The sequence below is a fragment of the Argentina silus genome (assembly GCF_951799395.1).
Source record: "Argentina silus genome assembly, chromosome: 21".
Lineage (NCBI taxonomy): Eukaryota > Metazoa > Chordata > Actinopteri > Argentiniformes > Argentinidae > Argentina > Argentina silus.
In genome coordinates, this window is record NC_139675.1 from 8,354,073 (window position 1) to 8,376,764 (window position 22,692).

The window sequence follows — 22,692 nt, forward strand, 5'->3', positions numbered from 1 at the left end:
TGTGTCTGATACTTTTTATGACGGTGTAGAAACTTGATACCTCATGGCTGTTTGGCATTTGGCCGACTCACTGTCTGTGTGTGTGTGTGTGTGTGTGTGTGTGTGTGTGTGTGTGTCTGTGTGTGTGTGTCTGTGTGTGTGTGTGTGTGTGTGTGTGTGTCTGTGTGTGTGTGTGTGTGTGTGTGTGTCTGTGTGTGTCTGTGTGTGTGTGTGTGTGTGTGTGTGTGTGTGTATGCTGTACGTGTGTGACGAGGAGCTATTGCTAAAAAGGGAAGGGGGTAGTCACTCCTCTCTTTTCTTGAGTGCCAAAGGAACCTCCAGAGCCAGGAGGCACAAAAGCTCCTCTCCTTGCCCGACTGACAGAGCCTGCTGGGGGGAGGGGCAGAAGGAGGCCGACAGGACCAGGGGTGAGGCTTGGGTCTCCATCTTTTTAAAGCCATACTGCAGTACCACTCGAGGAGAAGATAAAGAAGAAGAGGGGTGGAGAAGAGAATAGAAAGAAGAGGAGGAGGAGAGAGACACTGGGCTATTGAACAGAGGAATAGAAACCTAGAGAGAGAGAGAGGGAGAGGGAGGGTGAGAGAGAGAGGGAGAGGGAGGGAGAGGGAGAGAGAGATAGTAAGGGCCAGGCACTGTTGAACCTCCTCTCTCTGTGTGGGCCTATTTCGGAGTTCAGAGAGGGTCTCCCCTTCTCTGTCTACAAGATGGAGGAAGAAGCTGATGAGGTGAAGTGTGTGTGTGTGTGTGTGTGTGTGTGTGTGTGTCTGTCTGTCTGTCTGTCTGTCTGTCTGTCTGTGTGTCTGTGTGTAAAATAGTCTTAAATGTGTCTTGCTCTTTACAACAACTGGTAGCTGGAAACTGGGCATTTGGGGGTGTAAAATCACAGATTTATTTATTTTTTGACTCCTTTTCTTCTCATCTTTTTGACTACATAGGCTAGTGTAGAACATCAGCGCTGTCACATATGTTGACACTGGTATGGTTCTGGAGATAATGAACATGATGGTTAAAAAGTGGTGAAGTGTCCCTTTATGGGCAGCGACTACACAACAAGATAGGAGGTTAGAATGCAAAAATAAAAATAAAAAATAAAAAAAATCTATTTTTTCATAATGCACTGAATGAGTATGGCAAAAAGACACACAAACAGTCTTGAAAAAACAATAACAATAAAAAAAAAAAAAGCAGCCAACCCATTACATACTAAAACAGGGCCCTGTTTCAATACTGTCAAAACTCATTCTTCCTTCCTCCCTTCCTTGAAGAAATCACTGATCTAACATGAGTGGATTGGTCACAGCAAGCTTTTCACTTCACTGCTTTCACCCATCAAGTCATGTCAGATCAGTGATTTCTTCAAACAGGCCCCAGAACTCCCTGGCCTTAGATAAGGACCACCTCATAGGCTACACCTGGGTTCATACAATACCATTAATTATGACAACGGCTGACTAAACACAACAGGTAACAGGTGTCTTAATGTACATCATTACATAAAAAAGCAGACAACTCTCTCGTGCACATAAACATTCATAAAGGGAACATTTGACAACACATTGTCATTGAACCGGCAACACTTGTGTGGATGTGTGGGTCCATTGTTCAGACTCAGGTCTCAGGACTGTGGGAGATGGAATGTAGATGGAATGTAGATGGAATGTAGATGGAATACCACATCTGCTTTTTTAAAAAAAACATTTTTACCTTCGGTCTGTTCCTCTCTGCTGTTGAACAGTCTAATCAAACACTTCACCTGCAGAGTCACTTGTCTGCCACACGTTCCATTGCTCCTTCTTGGTCAGGTCGCTATTGTAAAAGAGAATGTGTTCTCAATGACGTACCTGGTTACTGACCCCAGACCTGTGTTTATCTCTCGAACAGTATGAATGGTTTTATTGGTGTGTTAAAGACTGACCACAGATCTGTGTAGCAGTTTAACTCATTGAGTGCCGAGGGTGAATAAAGTCGCCCAAATTGTCAACATTCCAAGGGTGGCTTTATCCACCAAAAATGCATACATGATGATGCTTCATTTTGTAGCCAATCAAAGTATTGTTGTTAGGTAAATACCACATAAAACACTTGGCACTCTAGGTGGTTCTCGAGAGTTCTGGAATTCTTTAGCAGTTAGTGAGATAAGGACTGACCCCAGACCTGTGTTTGTGTTGTAGAATGGCCTGAACGCGCTGCACCTAGCAGCCAAGGAGGGCCATGAGGATCTGGTGGAGGAGCTGCTGGACAGAGGCTCAGCTGTCGACTCAGCTACCAAGGTACTGTTACACCCTAATCACAACACACAGCTGAACCGAGCCAAGCCCAACTGAGCTGGCCTGGTTAAACATCCACCACAGTTGCTGAAACAGTCCTGGAAAAAGACAATGTGAAAGGGAAATATCTGAGCTAGTGCAGTACGGTTCGGGTCAGATTAGTCCCAGTAGTGTTGAAATCCCATTACATTATTGTTGTTATTGTTATTCTTCATATGTACTCATCATTACTGCTACTTCTTTGTTTGTTATATCTTATTTTAGTTTTGATTTGGCCATACATACTGTACTGTTGGAATATCTTGCCAATAAAGCAACTTTGATATCAACGTTTTTTATAGTATAATCCTATATGGATCAGGCATGAAAAATTCGGTTCTGATTGGACTGGGGACAAAGTCTCATTTCTCAGTCAGAATCGACGCATGAGGATTAAGGACAGTAATTCCCAACTGTATCATAGTTGGTCATGAATGTACAAAGATAGATTGAATTCATAGGATTTGGAGGGGAAACACAAGTGGGTAAAGGCACCTACATACCGAGAGGCTGTTCACTCTCTGGTAACCAGGGAAGGAGGGAGGGAGGGAGGGAGGGTGGAAAGAGAGGGATAGAGAGCGGATGAAAGAGCGATAAACAGCAGTATCAGTGTCTCTCCGGTGTAAATCACTGTTTGGAATGTCACTCCTGGGTGTGTGTCATCTGACCTGAGAGAGAGGGAGAGATGGAGAGAGAGAGAGAGATAGATGGAGAGAGAGAGAGAGAAAGAGAGAGAGAGGAATGCCACTCCCGCAGGGTGTGTGTTATCTGACCCGCTGGGTGTCTCCGGTGACGGGGCGCGTTCTTTTAACGCCCAATGACCGTAAACAACCTTGAGGGAATCTTTCTCTCTCTTTCTCTTTCTCTCTCTCTCAGTCTATCAATCAATCAACCAATCAATAACTGATCTGATATAAAGTATGATAATATGTGCCATTTAGCTGACGCTTTTATCCAAAGTGACTTACAGTACAGTGATCTGCCCCTTACCATCTGCACTTGATCTGAGACACACACATACACACACACACACACACACACACACACACAGAGAATTAAGAGAGAGAGAGAGAGAGGTATAAAGAGAGAGGATGAAATACTCCCCCAACTTATCTGCCAGCCATATTGATGCAGTGATCGATTATTGATTATTGATTGGCTGATTGTCCCTTGTAGTGTAGTGTAGTCCTGTCTGTGACTGACTGACAGGCTACTGTGTGTGTCCTTAGGACAGGTGATAGGAGCATGTGCTGTCAAATTAACCTAGTTTAATAGAGGATCTGATGTCCTTCACACCTACTGCAGTACACACACACACACACACACACACACACACACACACACACACACACACACACACACACACACACACTCTAGACTGGTCTGGTCTTACCGTACAGCTAATAGAGTAGAGTGTGTGGGTTTACTGGAGTAGAGTGTGTAGAGTGTGTGGGTTTACACACACATACACACACACACACACACACACACACACACACACACACACACACACAGACTTGCCTGTCCTAATCCCTGTTGCTGGTTGCAGAAAGGGAACACGGCCCTCCACATCGCCTCGTTGGCCGGGCAGAAGGAAGTGGCCAGGCTGCTGGTGAAGAGAGGGGCGGACATCAACTCCCAGTCACAGGTCAGACTGTCCCCCTCACGTATAGTGTAGTCAAGTATAAAACAAACAACAACAAATATGACACCAATAAGAAAAAAATAAAGTGTTGTGCCCGACCATCTGTACTATCATCTGTAGTGAGTGTGTGTATTTGTGCGTGTGCGTGTGTGTGCGCGCGCGCGTGTGTCCTCTCCTATAGAATGGCTTTACTCCTCTCTACATGGCCGCCCAGGAGAATCACCTGGAGGTTGTGCGTTACCTGCTGGAGAACGGAGGGAACCAGAGCACCGCAACAGAGGTGTGTGTGTGTGTGTGTGTTGCGTGCGTGCTTGCGCGCGCTTGTGTGTGTGTGTGTGTGTGTGTGTGTGTGTGTGTGTGTGTGTGTGTGTGTGTGTGTGTCTAGACTGGTTCATTTGTTTCTGTTTTGTCGAGTTTCTGTAAACGCATAAGCACAATATCTATGATGTGTAGAGTGTACCGGTGGAGGTAAACATTGGAAGGTAGGCTCATCGTAATGATAAGCCCGTGTTCCAATGTCTACCTCCACTGGTGTAATCCTTAACCCTGCCTCCAACCCCCACCCCCACCCCCACCACCACCCACCCCCCTTTCAGGACGGTTTCACCCCCCTGGCCATCGCCCTCCAGCAGGGTCACAACCAAGTGGTGTCCCTGCTTTTGGAGCACGACACCAAGGGCAAGGTGCGTCTGCCTGCCCTCCACATCGCCGCCCGCAAGGACGACACCAAGTCAGCCGCTCTGCTCCTCCAGAATGACCACAACGCTGACGTCCAGTCCAAGGTGAGGGAGGGAGGGGGGGAGTGGATAGGAGGAGGGGAGTGAGGGTGGAAGAAGAGGGGGAGTAGTGGAGGAGGGTAGGGAGTGAGGGTGGGAGGGAAAGGGGGGAGGGAGGAAGAGGGGAGACGGGGGGAGAGATCTGTATCCTCTTGAATCCTGTGGAATGTAACAATGCAATGGGCCTCTCACAGAAAAAATGTTGTTTGTTGACGTTTGTATCCAGATCTGTTCCTCATATCTTCTCCCTCTTGTCTAACGGAGTGTGTCTTTGTATTGTTTTCCTTTTATGAATGTGTGTGTGTGTCGTGTCATCGTCTTATTTGATCATGGAAATGCTCCATTCTCCAAATGCTTGTTCCCTTTTAACAACCCAACCACCTATCCCTCCCTCTCCCTCTCTCTCTCCCTCCCTCTCTCTTTCTCCTTCCCTCTCTCTCTTTCTCTCTCTCTCTCTCTCTCTCTCTCTCTGCGGCATAACCAGATGATGGTCAATAGAACTACGGAGGTATACAGACTGATTCTACCCATCTCTTCCTCTCCTCCTCCCTCCCTCTCTTCCTCTCCTCCTCCTCCTCCTCCTCTTCCCATCTCCTGTATCTGAAACCTGTAGTTCCTATGTTAACGTCGGCCTGGGTTAAATACTGCATGTTGGAATATACTGTACTAGCATCCGTCTGACGCTGTATCACACACTACTACAATGTCTTTCCACCAGGGGAGGCTGGTGGAGGTAGAAATGGGAGGACGGGCTCATTGTAATGCATGGAACGGAATGAGGAATGGTATCAGAAACCATTTCTAATTCCATTCCATGTATTACAATGAGCCCATCCTCCGATTTCTACCTTCTCCAGCCTCCCCTGCTTTGAATGTATGCTATACTCAACTAGCTACACTCCTGCATGGCTTACACAAAAATAATACAGTGTCTTGTTTGGCCTCCTAAGAATGTTGGTTAATTTATTATTATTTTTTTTTTTTATTTTTTTTTACATATTTATCACACGTTTTTTTCCCAGGTATGTTTCTTTAGAATTTGATTGTTTACGTTTTTTAAGAAAATTACTTTTTCTATGAAGCCGAAAGCCTTTTGTGTATTTTGAAATCACTGAGAATATTGCTTAGTGTTTTTAAATATTCAGTGTATAAAAAAAAAAGAAAGAAAAGAAAACAGATGTCGCCCTGTTTCACAAAGTTTAGTGAGTTATTTATAATTATAATTTATTTTATTTATTAACTACTGTGCCACATGTGAACTCACGAACATTTAAAATACACCATTGATTATGTACGGTACCTGCGTATGGTGTCTGCCCTTTCTTCATTAACGATATTATATTCTATATATTCTATATATTATATTCTATATATTCTATATATTATATTATATATATTATATATATTATATATATTATATTATATATATTATATATATATTCTTCTGTACATGACTGTGTTTAGCTAGCTACGTAGTTACGTTGTCTGCCATACCGTTCGTTAACAATATTTTTAGTTCATTAACGATATTATATTATATATATTATATATATTATATATATATTCTTCTGTACATTACTCTGTGTAGCTAGCTTCGTAGTTACGTTGTCTGCCCTATTCGTTCGTTAACACTGCTTTTTTTTTATTGTGCCCTGTCTATCAGAATGGGAAGGTAAGAAGAGAGACTGTCTGTAAAATAGATATTTATATTTCATATATAAATGTTCGTACATACTTTATAGCACATATCTGTAGTGAGTAGTCGCCTACTGTACTTTTATGTTTGAGAAATCAAGCTCTTTTTTTTCTGTATTCATGTCTTTACCGTGCGATTATTTGCGTTGTTATTATTATTTTATTGGTACATCGTCTTTATTTTGTACCAGGCTCTCGCTCAGTTCTCTGTTGACATTTGGTTACTGATTATTTAATTCCTTTTTTATCTGGCATGCTAATGCTTACATTTCTTACATTTCTTATTTTGGCTCCTCCTCTTTTCTTTTATTTACGTTTATTTCTACTTCCTGTCTCTTCCTCCAGCCCCAGTGCCTCGTGGGAATGCTGCATGAGTAGGAGTCAGTGTTGGGTCGTGGAATCTGCAGTAGAACTCAATCTCATGCTTATTTTTTTTCTCTCTTTCTCCTCTTTTTTCATCCCCCTTTTTCCCATTCCCTCGCTCTTCTTTTATCACCTACCGCCTCCCTCCAACATTCTCTCCCTCTCTCTCTCTCTCTCTCTCTTTCTTTCTCTCTCTTTCTCTCTCTCTCTCTCTCTCCCTCCAACAGAGTGGGTTTACCCCCCTGCACATTGCTGCTCACTATGGCAACGTGAATGTCTCCACCCTGCTGCTTAACAGAGGGGCTGCCGTGGACTTCACAGCCAGGGTACGCCCACCCCCATCTCTATCAGCCAATCGCAACTGTGTCTCTACCATTGTCCACCAATCAGAGCTGTTCCTCTGCCACCATCCACCAATCAGAGCTGTGTCTCTGCCACTGTTAACCAATCAGAGCTGTGTCGCTGTAGCTGTCCACCAATCAGAGATGTCTCTCTACCACTGTCCAATATGACCTGTGTTTCTGCCACTCTGCCAATCAGACTTCAATTCGATCTCAGGTGCTACTTCCGATATGAGCAGAGTCAGTTAGCTTCCTGGTTCACAGTGGTCGGCCCTCTGGGTAAATGCTAAGTGGGATGCTTGGGACGGCCCAACTCTGACTCACTCCATGGATGTCGATGATTACAACGGTTAGGTTAATGGTAAGAGTTAAGGTTTGGGTTTGTTTAGGGTAAGGGTCATGCCAAGGATCCCACTTATCATCTACCATTTAACTTTCTGGTCCCCAGTGGCCAAGATATGTTCTACCAGTCCTCTGCTCAGCCACCCTTGTAAGTAGGTGTTATTTTCTGGACCTTTGACGAAGACAGGATGCCGAAACATTGGGCTTTTTTTTGCTGCCGGCTCTCGTTAATTCTCTTCAAACTCTTAAGCATATTATTATATTATAGTATGTACCTTTGCGGTTAGCCTTCCAGAAAAACCCTTCTAGAAAACCGTCATTTTTATGTTTCAAATGTGTTTATTGGAGCAGAGTGTTATAAAGGAAGCACATAAAAGCATGCATACTCTTAAAGGGGCAATCTGGGATTGGTACATCCATTTTTGGACTTTTAAATGAATGATGTATAGCCATAGATTATTGAAGAACATGACTTATTAATGCTTCATGAGTTTAGTTCAACCGTCTTACCCCATCAGCTTGTTTTACTTGTTTACTTTTACTTTTACGACTGCTTGTGAGTAATGTAATTGTAAACAAACACTGTATTGCTTCAAAACATGGTTAAAACTATCATTGTGATCTCGTGGATGGTCAGTCATGAAAAACCAGAGCTCTGTCTATGAATTTCAAAGGAAATTGACATTTTTAAATGTACGTTTCTCCAACCCCTTCCCTCAGGTGTTTACCCAAAACAGTGGCGCGGGGAGAATGCTTTGTTATTGTTTGAATCCCAGACTGCCCCTTTAATGAAACATCATTACTCTCAGCGTGTGTGTGGGTGTGGGTGTGTGTGTGTGTGTGTGTGTGTGTGTGTGTGTGTGGGTGTGGGTGTATGTGTGTGTGTGTGTGCGTGCGTGCGTGGTTACCCTCGGAGACAACTGTTTCTTCTTCTGTCCCTCTTCAGAACGGGATCACTCCGCTCCACGTGGCCTCCAAACGAGGGAACACCAACATGGTGGCTCTTCTGTTGGACCGAGGGGGTCAGATCGATGCCAAGACCAGGGTGGGTCTCTCCTCTCCTCCGTCATGCATATCTGTCACGTCACTCATCCAATGACATTTCATTTTATTTCACTTGTTCTTTTTGAAATCCAGTTTAGTGTCATTGTTTTATCCAGTTTAGTGTCACGGGAGGCTGGTGGAGGTAGACATCGGAGAATGGGCTCATTGTAATGCATGAAACGGATGGTATCAAACACTCCTACCTCCACCAGCCTCCCCTGGTCTCCTCCTCCATGCATATCTGTCACGTCACATCACTCATCCAATGATTCACCGGGGGAGGCTGGTGGAGGTAGAAATCGGAGGACAGGGCTCATCGTAATGTTTTTAATCCAGTTCAGTGTCATCCGTCCACTGTTCCTCACATCCTCCTTCCTCGCCTTCTTCTCAGATATCATTGGAGCAGAGAGTCTGAGGCTCCTCCTCTTGTGCCTTCTCCTCCAATGCGTTTTGAGAAGGAGGTGAGGAGAGAGGACAGACTTTAGATTTTCTGCCTTTGTCACGTCATCATTGATTGACAGGTGATGAAGGTGTGTGGGAGTAGGCAGTGGGTAGTTTGGAGCGAAGAGAGACCAGTGAAGTTGTGTTTCACTCATGATCTTCCTCTTTTAACTCCTTGTTTTAGCATTGTAAGTCTGCTTGTTTTAGCCTGTATCGCTGTACGTACGGTATTTCTTTTTTTTTTTATTCTAAAATAAATACATGATTATATATTTTATTTTAAACACTTACACTGTTCCTGGAGTTGTGAAAACCTGTTTCATGTGATGTGCATTGTCCAGCCACGTCACAGGCCCCCCTTGGCATTGACAGTCTCAAATTCTAAACTTCATAGCTTTGATGTTTTCATGACTTTGACACCACCTACTGTCATTGCCTGGTAGACGTATAAATTTAGGACCAACCTAAGCAACTCTTTTCTTGTTTGTGTGTGTGTGTGTGTCTGTGTGTGTCTGTGTGTGTGTGTGTGCGTGTGTGTGTGTGTGTGTGTGTGTGTCTGTGTCTGTGTTCTCATCTCTCAGGACGGCCTCACCCCCCTGCACTGTGCAGCCAGGAGCGGACATGACCCGGCAGTGGAGCTGTTGTTGGAGAGAGGAGCCCCCATGCTGGCCAGGACCAAGGTACACACACACACACACACACACTCTCATTCATACACACACACTCATACATTCACACACACTTATTCACACACACAAACACACACACACACACACACACACACACACACACAGGCATGCACTTCCATAATTCATAAAGACACAAAGAGAAAATAAAAGCTAAATATCTCTCTCTCTCTCTCTCTCTCTCCCCCTCTCCCTCTCAGAACGGGCTGTCCCCTCTGCACATGTCCGCCCAGGGAGACCACGTAGAGTGTGTGAAACACCTGCTGCAGTACAAGGCGCCTGTTGATGATGTCACGCTGGACTACCTGACAGCACTGCATGTCGCCGCCCACTGTGGCCACTACAGGGTCACCAAGCTGCTGCTGGACAAGAGGGCTAACCCCAACGTCCGGGCACTGGTATGGCACACACACACACACACACACGCACACAGCAAGACACAGACACACACACCCACACACATATACACACACAGCAAGACACACACTCACCCAAGAGGAGATGCTGATATTTGTGTTAGATAATAACTTAATTGAAGCTCCCTCTGAAGTAAATCAAATATGTTGTTCGAGTGATGTCAGTCTCTCTCTCTCTCTCTCTGTTTCTTTCTTTCTGTTTCTCTCTCTCTCTCTCCCTCTCCCCCTCCCCCCCCTCTCTCTCTATCAGAATGGTTTCACCCCGCTGCACATTGCCTGTAAGAAGAACAGAGTGAAGGTGATGGAGCTACTGGTCAAATACGGAGCCTCTATCCAGGCCATCACTGAGGTGAGCCGCTAGATGGCGCTGTCTAATGGAGGTCTATGGGGGTTGGAGGCTGGGGGGAGCCAGCTGTTGGGGTCACATTATGTTGAGGTTTTGTGTTCACTTTTAGATTGTATAGTCAACTGTAGTTTACTTCTTTCACATATTTTTCCTTCCTTCCTTCCTTCTGCCCCCCCCCCTTCTCCTCTCCTCCCCCTCCTCCCCTCCCTACCCCTCCTCTCCTCCTCCAGTCTGGTCTGACACCCATCCATGTTGGGGCCTTCATGGGCCACCTGAACATCGTCCTCCTGCTGCTCCAGAACGGAGCCTCCCCGGACATCTGCAACATAGTGAGTCTTGCCAACCAATCACAGCGCACTTCCTGTTCCTGTTCTTCCTGCTGTGTTGTGTCCTGGCGTTTAAAAGTCAGGGGTGTAAACAGTCATAAAGCATATAGTGAGCATTGTGTGTGTGTGTGTGTTCGTCTGTGTGTGTGTGTGTGTGTGCGCGTCTGTGTGTGTGTGCGCGTCTGTGTGTGTGTGCGTGTGTGTGTGCGCTTGTGTGTGTGTGTGTGTGTGTGTGTGTGTGTTGCAGCGTGGTGAGACGGCCCTCCACATGGCAGCTCGTGCGGGTCAGATGGAGGTGGTTCGCTGCCTGCTGAGGAACGGAGCTCTGGTGGACGCCATGGCCAGGGTGAGTCATCACAGTCCTTGCATCATTTCCTGTCCTTCAATCTATTGACTCATTAGCCCTAAAAAGTCACATGTGCATGGATATCCAATGACAAACTAAACCAACTGGACTAGGGTGAGTCATCACAGTTCCTTCATACCTTCATCAGCCGGGAGCAGTCAAATAGTATTAAACTGTGGGTGTAAATATGTGAGGAGCAAAAAGTCTTACATTAAAGGCACCCTGTGTAGGATGGCGCCCTCTTTTGACAGCAATGGGAATTACAACGACAATTCAGAATAGTGTCTCATTCTCTCTCCCACCCGTTGCTCAGTGCAAACTAGTTTTAATTGAAACAATGAGTCTGTCAATCATTTTCACATTTTTATCCAGCAAATATCTTAGTTACATGACCTTTAAGCCCGCAAAGGGCTTGTGTGGTTGAAAGTGCAGTCGGTATTTAGTTTGGAAACATAAACACGGAAATGAGCCAGCCAGTGGAGACACTTACATCCGCGAAATGCAAAGTTTTAAAACTCAGACAAATCTGTAATGTCAAACAGGAAGTTTCCTCTGAAAAATTATCCTGATACATGTTACAAACGTATTTACACACGAAGGCTTCCGTTGCTTCGGTCGGCTTCCGGCACTGATAAATGCTTGCAGCTCCCAGGCAGTACAGTAGGGGGCCAACGATCCACACACACGCAAGCCGCAGGTTACACGCCCACAGCACAACACAAAGTGGTAGACACCCAGAAACATCCTGGACATTCTGGAAAAGCAAATACAGGCACAAGGGCAGGGTGCTAGCAGGTGCACACGGTCACAGACTGCCAATGCATCATAAGTAATGACTCAGCATGGTTATAAAGTGACATTTTCAAGGTGAAAAAGCTACATATTGTACATTAAATGAATAAAAACACAGCAAAGCCTTAAATCCGGAATTAGATCCCATCTCAGTCAGGTGGACAGGTAATTGTAATCTGCATGTAACCCCCCCCCCCCTCCTCACACACACACACACACACACACACACACACACACACACACACACACACACACACACACACACACACACACAAGAGGAGATGCTGATATTTATAAGATCTTTTAAGCTCAAGTGTGGTGTTATGTTCAAGTGTGGTGAATCTCTCTCTATTTCTCTCTCACACATACACACACACACACACACACATACACACCTCCCCACCACCAGGAGGACCAGACCCCCCTCCACATCGCGTCCCGCCTGGGGAAGACGGACATCGTTCAGCTGCTACTGCAGCACATGGCCCACCCTGACGCCTCCACCACCAACGGGTACACCCCCCTCCACATCTCAGCCAGGGAGGGACAGCTGGAGACCGCCGTGGTGCTGCTGGAGGCTGGGGCCGCACACTCACTGGCCACCAAGGTGGGGGAAGACATTTACACACACTTACACATGCGCATGGGCACATACAAATGCATACTGTACACACACACAATCGCACACACATAAATACATACATAAATACAAATGCATACACATATGCATGCCCACACACAAACTGGATGCAAATATACAAATAACACTTTATGACCCCTCAAATGCACACACACACACACACACACACACACATACGTGACGCATATTTGATTGATTTCCTCTGTACAGAAAGGATTCACTCCGTTACATGTAGCTGCGAAGTACGGAAACCTGGATGTAGCAAAACTCCTCCTGCAGCGCAAAGCTCTCCCTGATGATGCGGGCAAGGTGAGCAGGAGCATAGAAATACGTTGACTAGAACTGGCCTGATCACAGAAATATGTCAACCAGAACTGCTCCTTATAACAGAAACATGTCTACTAGAGCTAGCCTGATCTCAGAAATATATCTACTAGAACTGGCCTGATCTCAGAAATATGTCAACTAGAACTGCTCCTTATCACAGAAATATTGTTATTTGAAAGTGGGGTGGTGAAGCTAGAACAAGAAAGATATTGTCTGTTATTTTCTTCCAGAACGGTCTGACTCCTCTCCACGTCGCTGCTCACTATGATAACCAGCAGGTGGCGCTGCTGCTGCTGGATAAAGGGGCGTCGCCCCATGCCACCGCCAAGGTGAGGCCGCATAGAATAAAAATGTTGGATGAAAACTTTTAAGAAACGTTCCCACAACCAGACCAGTGTTCCCACTACCAGACCAGTGTTCCCACTACCAGACCAGTGTTCCCACTACCAGACCAGTGTTTCCCTCACCCTTGAATGAGGCGCTTAGACCTGTTTTGATATCTGTGGATATCGGCATAGCATGGAAATGTTGTATTAAGATGATGAACTTACTTGATGACTAACTAACTAACTAATTAACTAACTACGAACCCTATCCATGAACTAACTACCTAAATAACTAACTAACCACCAACCTTATCCATGAAATAACTAACTAATTAACTAACTACCAACCTTATCCATGAAATAACTAACTAATTAACTAACTACGTACCCTATCCATGAACTAACTAACTAACTAACTAACTAACTAGCTCCCAACCGTATCCATCGTAGTACAGTTGTGTTGCGTGTACCTAGCTCCATGTAGGGTCATGGGTTTGAGCCCCGGCTCTGCCACGTTCTCCTCTGTCCTCCCTCACCTGTTTCCCTTTCTTTATTTCCGAGTATCTCAATAAAGCTTTAGGATATTTCAATGCAGAGGAGATTATATCAACAAACTCATTTACCCACAATCCTCCTTGTCCAGAACGGCTACATACCCCTCTCAATAAAGCAAACAAATATATATGAAAAGGGGGTGGAATTCCACTCTACTTTAACACTTTAACAATTTAAAAAAATAAATGAAAAGAACTCTGTGTAGCATGTCTGAGGATCTTTCTTGGATAAGTGATTGTATTATTATCAACAAACGAATTTACCCACAATCCTTCTGGTCCAGAATGGCTACACGCCCCTCCACATTGCGGCCAAGAAGAACCAGGTGTCCATCGCGTCGTCCCTGCTGCAGTACGGGGCGGAGACTAATGTGGTCACCAAGCAGGGCGTCACGCCCCTCCACCTGGCCTCGCAGGAGGGCCACGCTGAGATGGCTGTACTGCTGCTGGAGAAGGGAGTCCACGTTAACACACCTACCAAGGTGAGACACATACACACACACACACACACACACACACACACACACACACACACACACACACACACTCTGAATCTTTGACTCTCGCTCACTCTCTTCTTTGTGTCTGTCAGAGTGGACTGACTCCCCTCCACCTCAGCGCCCAAGAGGACCGGGTCAACGTAGCAGAAATACTGGCCAAACATGACGCCAATCTGGACCAGCAGACAAAGGTACACTCACACACACACACACACACACACACACACACACACACACACACTCACAAACGGATGCATACACACACACAAACACGCACACAAGCACACACACAAACACGCACACAAGCACATACACACAAACTCTTATGGAATACTTTTGAAACAGAAATGTGACCTGTTTTTTTTCCTCTTCAGCTTGGCTATACCCCGCTCATAGTGGCCTGTCACTACGGCAACGTCAAAATGGTGAACTTCCTTCTTCAGCAGGGCGCCAGCGTCAACGCCAAGACCAAGGTACGAGTCAATCACCTGACCTCAGCCTCATCACATGGCACTAGAACACCTGACCTCAGCCTCGATCATGTGACACTAGAACACCTGACCTCAGCCTCGATCATGTGACACTAGAACACCTGACCTCAGCCTCGATCACGTCACACTGGAAAAGAATGGTAGTCTCCAGAATTGGCGTCAATTCTTTTTCAGTTCAGTCAAATCAGGAAGTGAACTGAAATTCCAATTCTAAATTGTCCTCATTGATGAGCATAGAGGAACATTGGAATCAGAATGTTTTGTTTACTTCCTGGAATGACTGAATTGAAATGGAATTGACCTCAACTGGGAGCCAGCAACAGATAGGATTTTGAATGTATTTGAGTTACAACTGATGTGTGTGTGTCCCTCCTCTTACAGAATGGTAATCGATAACGTGTTTGTGTGTGTGTGTGTGTGTGTATGTGTATGTATGTGTGTGTGTGTGTGTGTGTGTGTGTGTGTGTGTGTGTGTGTGTGTGTGTAATATCTGTGGATAATTTCTGTTTGTGTCCTTCCTCCGACAGAACGGTTACACCCCTCTCCACCAGGCGGCGCAACAGGGCAACACACACATCATCAACATACTACTGCAGCATGGGGCCAAGCCCAACGTTACCACTGTGGTGAGACACACACACACACACACACACACACAGATACATACATAGACACATACATACACATATACATATACATACATGGATACACACACACACACAGAGACACAGAATCACACAGATGTAACACATCCATTCAAACACGCCAACAGTTTACTTTATTCACGAAACACTATTGCTCTCCATCTCTCTCAATTACTCTCTCCATCTCTCTCTCCATCTGTCCATCTCTCTCTCTCTCTCTCTCTCTCTCTCTCTATCTGTCTCTTTCTCTCTCTCTCTCAGAATGGGAACACTGCCCTCTCCATTGCTCGTCGTCTTGGTTACATCTCTGTGGTGGACACACTGAAGGTTGTCACTGAAGAGGTCGTCACCACGACAACGGTACGTGACCCCTCCCTCCCAGATCACACCAGTTTCAACACAAGCGGTTTTAATCCACTTTCACTCCAAGTAGAAGTTGTCAGTAGAGAACAGATCTAGGATCAGCTCACGTTCCCCAACTCCTGTAGAGTTATTGCCCTAGAGTAGCCACCTGCTATCTTTCCCATTCTACTATTTATAACTCTACTATTTATAACTCTACTGTATGTCAAATCCTGGGAGAAAACAAACCTGTACACAACTTCCACCAGCCCAACGCAGAAAAAACTACAATGTCATATTCTGAAACTGAAGTTAATATCCCCTGGTTTTCATTCATTGGCTGATTCCAGTTTGGTGTTTTGTTTTTTCCATGGCTGGCTGACTGACACCACCTGGTTGTGATGTCAGACGGTGACGGAGAAACACAAGATGAACGTTCCAGAAACCATGACCGAGATACTGGACGTGTCTGACGAGGAGGGTGAGTGTCCATTATAACAATACGTTTTCAACTGTACTACAGTCTGGGTAATGAAGTTTATACGTAAGTTCTGTCCTCTTCCATTGCGGCCATTGGAGCGATGAGAGCAGTGCACTGACAGTGTTTCAGTTATTCGCGGGCACCTGCTTTAAAGTATGACTCTCATGAGTGGTCAGGTGCTTCAAGTGGTGTTTTCTGGGTAATGTAGTTCTGGTGCTTAAAGCTGTGTGTTCCTTAGCTCTGAGGCTAATGGAAGACGAGCCGTTCACTGACCTATCTGTGGAGCTGGAAGGTACTGGAAGGAGACTAGAGAGGCCATGTCTGTCTGTCTGTCTGTCTGTCTCTCTGTCTGTCTGTCCCTCTGTCTGTCTGTCCCTCTGTCTGTCCCTCTGTCTGTCCTTCTGTGTGTCTGTCTGTCTGTCTGTCTGTCTGTCTGTATCGCTGTCCGTCTGTCTGCCTGTCTGTCTGTCTCTCTGTCTGTCTGTCTCTCTGTCTGTCCGTCTGTCTGCCTGCCTGCCTGTCTGTCTGTCTGTCTGTCCTGAGTGGAGTATGCATATTTCTAACAACCTCTGGATCTGCCTAATGTACTAGATTCTTGCTGTTGGTTTGAATAACAAAAGCGATTAGAGTAGCCCCATATTGACAGTAGAATGTCTTATGTTATGCTCTTATCTTAATGACTGAGTTCCTTAACCCCCCAAAATGGCTTCCTGGCCAAGCACTGCTGGTTGTCTATGGTGCGGTAGTCGTGTGCTCTGTGCTGCCACCAGGTGGTCAGAGAGTGCAACAGCATCTCTACCACTGAGTGGTCTTCTGCTGGTGATCATGTGACATGTTGTGTATTGCAGAGGAGAAGAAAATTAACTGCTTGAGGGTGATGGTGATGGTGATGGTGATGATGACAAGGATTGACCTCAAAAGTAGACTTATTTTATCTCTGTCTTTCTCTGTCTCTCTCCCTCTCTCTTCATCTCCCCCTCTCTCTCTACTCTCTCCTTCCCCTCCCTCTCTTTCTGTCTCTCTTCGTCTCTCTCTCTCTCTCTCTCTCCCCCCCCCCCCTCCCCTCCCTCCCCCTTTCTCAGGTGAGGACACGATGACAGGTGATGGAGGGGAGTACCTGAGGGCTGAGGATCTGAGAGAGCTGGGGGACGACTCTCTGCCTGGGCAGTACCTGGACGGCTTTAACTACATGAGCCACAACCTGGACAGGTCAGCCACACACACACACACACACACACACACACACACACACACACACACACATGCATACCACAGCACAGCCTATCCTGCCCACGTATTGATCATTGTCACTTGACACACGTACACACACATGCGCGCGTACACACACACACACACACACACACACACACACACACACACATATGGGCACACATCCATGTATGCATGTATGCACTTGACACATGCACACACGCATACACACACACACACACACACATACACACACACACACACACACACACACACACACAAACACACACTGAGCTGTGCTCTGTCCCCCTGTAGTAGGTCTCATCAGACCCCTATCCACCAGGGGTACCAGCAGAGAGAGGGGGTCCTGATCGAGGACATGATCATCAGCCACCAGGTGAGCCCACCTGTACTCATCTATACACACACACACATACAAACACACATACAAACACACACACACACACACACACACACACACACACCACACACCTGCAGACATCTACAGTACACATTTACCTGAACACACCTCAACCATACCTGTATAGGTAGATCATGTAGGTAATTGAGGTAAGATTAAATGCATTTAGTCTTTGTTTTGTGAGAATGAATCCATGTTGTTGTTTTGTTGATTGTAATGTGTGTCTGGTGGTGTGCAGGTGCCGTCTCTCTCCAGAGAAAACGACAAAGACTCGTTCCGTCTGAGCTGGGGGGCGGAGCACCTCGATAACGTGGTGTTGTCCTCGAGCCTGCTACACTCTGGGTTAGTACCACAGACACACACACACACACACACACACACACAGACACACACACACGCATACAGTACACGCACATGCACGTACAGACGGGCACACACAGACACGCAGGTAACACGCACACACACACACACACACGTGAGAAGACCATGATTGCCAGATGATATAGTTGAATGATGACTATGCTCCTGATTGTGTTTGTTGATGAATGTACAGTAGGCACGCTCACTGTATGGTATGACACAGTGGTATGGGGAGGATGTTTCACCCCTCAGATCAACTTTATTTTCCCCTTGTGCCTCTTTTTTCACTCCTTCACTTTTCTGTTTATGTTTTCTCCCTGTCTCTCTCTCTTGTGTGTGTGTCTCTCTATCTCTGGTCTCTGGTCCGTCTGTCTCTGGTCTCTCTCTCTCTCTCTCTCTCTCTCTCTCTCTCTGGTCCCCCTCGCTCTCTCTCTCTCTCCTCCCTCTCTCCTTCTCTCCGTCTCTGGGCTGTGTGTGTGATGTTGTGTGTTGTTGTGTTCTGCTTCTAGCCGATCCTCCCCGATCCTAGACCATGACAACAGCAGGTGATTCTCTTCATCTTGGCTTCTCTCTCTCGCTCTCGGTCTCACTCTCTCTTTCTCGGTCTCTCTCTCTCTCTCTCTCTCTCTCGCTCATCTTCCCCCTCTATGTTTGCACAACTTCATGCATGATTTTGCGTCCTTCCAGGTTTCCGTCCTTCCGTCCTTCATTTGTCATCTAAATTATGAATACCCCCATAACGTAAAATAACAATATCTATACAACTCTAACTGACTTGCATGCATGTACTGTATGAAGGCTTGATGTAACACACTGTGAATACCCCATTCCCATTAAGTACTGTTCAGACATTTCTATTGGACGACTACACCAGTGTTTGATGTGCCCCCCCTACCTCCCACCCCAACCAACACCTGTCTCTCAACTCGTAACATACATGGAATGGGATTGGAGTGGAATGTCATCCATGGAAGGAGAATGGAATGGAATGCCGTGCCTCGCAGTGTCGTCTAATCAACACCTTACATGTCATCAGAGAGTGATGTCACAAAAAAACATCACTTCCTGTTTCAATTGCCTTGTCTGCATGATGACCCCCAAGTCCACAGAACGTATCTCTGTGGTCAAACTGTTTTAACATGTCTGAAAGAAAAACAATCCCTCTTTTACTAGCCCTTTTTAACCCTGTTTTACCTCCATTTTGAACACTTGAACTCATACACTGAATATTGATTTTGATTTGTTTTACGTTCAGCTTCCTCGTGAGTTTCATGGTGGACGCCAGGGGTGGCGCCATGCGCGGTTGCCGTCACAACGGCCTGCGCATCATTGTGCCGCCCAGGAAGTGTTCAGCGCCCACGCGGGTGACGTGTCGGCTGGTGAAGAGGCACCGCCTTGCGTCCATGCCCCCCATGGTGGAGGGGGAGGGCCTGGCCGGACGCATCATAGAGGTGGGACCCACCGGAGCCCAGTTCCTAGGGTAAGTGAGTGTGAGTGTGAGTGTGTGTGCTGTATGTATGAGTGTGTGTGTGTGTGTGTGTGTGTGTGTGCTGTGTGTTGTATGTATGAGTATGACTGTGTGTGTGTGTGTGAGTGTGTGTGTGCTGTATGTATGAGTGTGTGTGTGAGTGTGTGTGTGCTGTATGTATGAGTGTGTGTGTGTGCTGTGTGTTGTATGTATGAGTATGACTGTGTGTGTGTGTGTGTGTGCTGTCTGTATGAGTATGACTGTATGTGTGTGAGTATGACTGTGTGTGTTCACGCTCTCTTCCCCTCCCTCCCTGTGCTGCGTACGGATCAGTAAGCTCCACCTCCCCACGGCTCCGCCCCCTCTGAACGAGGGTGAGAGTCTTGTCAGCAGGATCCTGCAGCTCGGTCCACCAGGGACCAAGTTCCTCGGGTAGGACCACGGACACAGGGACACGCCACCCCCTGCAACCTCCCTGGTCCCATGTCCCTGCAACCAACCCAATCCATGCCTGTCCGACACCGTTTACAACAGCGCTTTCTGTTGTTTTGTTTTATCCGCATTCTTGTCTGAAGCAATCCCAGTGCGGTATTCTAATTTGTCCGTTTCCTCATTCCTCGTACACATTGTTGGGATGTTATCATTTTGTTCGCCCCTCTCACCTCATCTTTTGATTATTATGTGTGGTATGAAATTGGTGTATCTTCCCAGTGTTTCTGTGATTTGTATCGATATATTCTATTCCGAGCATGACACACCCATGGTTATCGCTTGTCATTGTTCCCCCCCGGAGAACATTCTGTTGAATATGTTATCTCCCCCTTACACTCTTAGAAAAAAGGGTTCCAGAAGGTTCTTCAGCTGTCCCTGCAGGAAAACCCTTTGAAGAACCCTTTGAAGAACCCAATTAGAAAGGGTGGAAAGGGTTCTACATGGAACCCAAAAGAGAAATAGGTTTCTCACAGGGATAGCCGAAGAACCCTTTTTTGTTCTTTTTGGTTCTCTTTTTGGTTCTCCTTTTTTTTTCTATAATAGTGTACCATTATCTGAATGTCAATCACAAGATCTTGTCAAGCCTCCCATTCATTGTCGCATAACAGGTTTTAGTCCCCATGACCATGGAGATGATGTGTCCCATCAGTGCTAACCTTTGCCCTCTGCCCCCTGCCCCCCATGCAGGCCTGTGATTGTGGAGATCCCCCACTTCGCGGCCCTGCGGGGGACGGAGCGGGAGCTGGTCATCCTGAGGAGCGAGACGGGGGAGAGCTGGAGGGAGCACCACTGTGAGCACACTGAGGAGGAGCTCAACCAGATTCTCAATGGCATGGACGAGGGTGAGTGATGTCATCAACATGCGACAGGAACCTGACAAAAAAAACAAAAACGAAACTTTTCTGATCTTGAGAATAGACTTCAGTCGTCCCAATTCTCCACCCTTTTCATGAACACTAATTCTCCACCCTTTACCCTTTTAAGTGAACGCTTGTTCACTTGTCATTTAAATGCACAGGGTTGGTGTGACCATAAGCTTTTAAATCCATGTGGGTTAGTGGACGTCCACACTTTAGGCAAAAGGGTTGAAACGCGGAGCAGAAACTAAAAGCTGTTTAATTTCTACAATATATAATTGTCTTACTGAATTCAGGATAAACCCCATGTTCATTCTGCTCATTTAGATCTATGATCTGACCTGTCCATCCGTCCGTCCTCTGATCCATCTGTCCATCCTCTGACCTATCCGTCCATTCTCTGTCCTCTGAACTGTCCATTCTCACCTTTGACCCGTCTGTCTGTCTGTCTGTCTGTCTGTCTGTCTGTCTGTCTGTCCTTTGACCCATCTGTTCATCTCTCCGTCCGTTCTCTGACCTCTGACCTGTCCGTCTGTCCTTTGACCTGTCCGTCTGTCCTCTGACCCACCGTTTGTGAATCTTCTGAAATAGTGTTTTCCTTGGCTGCTGTCTTGGACCAGGTCTCTCTTGAAAAAGAGATTTTATCTCAATGAGACCAACCTGTATAAATACAGTGAAGGTTAAATAAAAAAATCTGTCCATCTGTCCTCTGACCTCTGACCCGTCCATCCATCCTCTGACCCATGTCTCTAAACCATTTCTCTGACCCATCCGTCCTCCAGAGCTAGACTCCCCTGAGGAGCTGGAGAAGAAGCGCATCTGCCGCCTCATCACCAGGGACTTCCCACAGTACTTTGCGGTGGTGTCTCGGATCAAGCAGGACAGCCACCTCATTGGTCCAGAGGGCGGGGTGCTGAGCAGCACCTTGGTGCCCCAAGTACAGGCTTTGTTCCCTGAGGGGGCGCTCACCAAGAAGATCCGCGTCGGACTACAGGTACACGTGACTGTAATGTAGGCCTATGTGCTCCCAGTAGACATGATGGAGATACAAGTGTGTTTTACCATCAGTAATATGCAGTTGATAATGAGGTGGAGATTCATATTTTTTTTTAAGAAAAGGAGTTGTTAGTAGTTTTATGAGTATGTCCTTGTCCGTGTATTGAGTCTGTGTCTTTCCGTCACTTCCTCTCAGGCCCAGCCAATCGGTGTAGACCTGGTGAGGAGGATCCTGGGTAACAAGGCCACGTTCAGCCCCATTGTCACCTTGGAGCCCAGGAGAAGGAAGTTCCACAAGCCAATCACCATGACTATACCTGTCCCCATGAGCTCAACCAATGACGGGACAACCAACGTCTTCGGAGGGGACACGCCCACCTTGCGCTTGTTGTGCAGCATCACGGGTGAGCAGGAAGAGAATCTGCACCGGTCATTCATGCACAACGATGATACCTTGTTCATACACATTCAATTCCACTTCATACACGTTCAATTCCACTCCATGAATTACAATGATCCCATCCTCAGATTTCTACCTTACCCAGCCTCCCCTGATCTAGTCTTTTCTGAACACCTGACTTTGACGGACAGATTTACTAGCATCTGTTGTTGTAGGTGGGACCACGCCCGCCCAATGGGAGGACATCACCGGATCCACACCCCTCACCTTCGTCAACCAATGTGTGTCCTTCACCACGAATGTGTCAGCAAGGTAATGT

At 46.4% G+C, this 22,692-nt stretch overlaps 1 protein-coding gene across 1 annotated transcript in view; it reads left to right on the forward strand.

Moving 5' to 3' along the window:
• Positions 1 to 22,692, forward strand: part of LOC310821001 (ankyrin-2-like) — a gene marked incomplete at its 5' end in the record, with an annotated part of 98,578 nt that overhangs the window by 24,388 nt on the left and 51,498 nt on the right. Inside the window, 30 exons of the mRNA XM_083692845.1 lie at positions 2,172 to 2,270; positions 3,856 to 3,954; positions 4,133 to 4,231; positions 4,548 to 4,733; positions 5,212 to 5,235; positions 7,013 to 7,111; positions 8,415 to 8,513; positions 9,535 to 9,633; positions 9,840 to 10,037; positions 10,306 to 10,404; positions 10,632 to 10,730; positions 10,975 to 11,073; positions 12,275 to 12,472; positions 12,716 to 12,814; positions 13,063 to 13,161; positions 13,997 to 14,194; positions 14,305 to 14,403; positions 14,587 to 14,685; positions 15,231 to 15,329; positions 15,609 to 15,707; positions 16,098 to 16,170; positions 17,253 to 17,379; positions 17,698 to 17,776; positions 18,039 to 18,142; positions 19,416 to 19,640; positions 19,962 to 20,060; positions 20,808 to 20,962; positions 21,760 to 21,971; positions 22,170 to 22,377; positions 22,589 to 22,685. Of these exons, the coding sequence (XP_083548971.1) occupies positions 2,172 to 2,270; positions 3,856 to 3,954; positions 4,133 to 4,231; positions 4,548 to 4,733; positions 5,212 to 5,235; positions 7,013 to 7,111; positions 8,415 to 8,513; positions 9,535 to 9,633; positions 9,840 to 10,037; positions 10,306 to 10,404; positions 10,632 to 10,730; positions 10,975 to 11,073; positions 12,275 to 12,472; positions 12,716 to 12,814; positions 13,063 to 13,161; positions 13,997 to 14,194; positions 14,305 to 14,403; positions 14,587 to 14,685; positions 15,231 to 15,329; positions 15,609 to 15,707; positions 16,098 to 16,170; positions 17,253 to 17,379; positions 17,698 to 17,776; positions 18,039 to 18,142; positions 19,416 to 19,640; positions 19,962 to 20,060; positions 20,808 to 20,962; positions 21,760 to 21,971; positions 22,170 to 22,377; positions 22,589 to 22,685 (3,668 nt within the window). The remainder of the gene's footprint in view (positions 1 to 2,171; positions 2,271 to 3,855; positions 3,955 to 4,132; positions 4,232 to 4,547; positions 4,734 to 5,211; positions 5,236 to 7,012; positions 7,112 to 8,414; positions 8,514 to 9,534; positions 9,634 to 9,839; positions 10,038 to 10,305; positions 10,405 to 10,631; positions 10,731 to 10,974; positions 11,074 to 12,274; positions 12,473 to 12,715; positions 12,815 to 13,062; positions 13,162 to 13,996; positions 14,195 to 14,304; positions 14,404 to 14,586; positions 14,686 to 15,230; positions 15,330 to 15,608; positions 15,708 to 16,097; positions 16,171 to 17,252; positions 17,380 to 17,697; positions 17,777 to 18,038; positions 18,143 to 19,415; positions 19,641 to 19,961; positions 20,061 to 20,807; positions 20,963 to 21,759; positions 21,972 to 22,169; positions 22,378 to 22,588; positions 22,686 to 22,692) is intronic.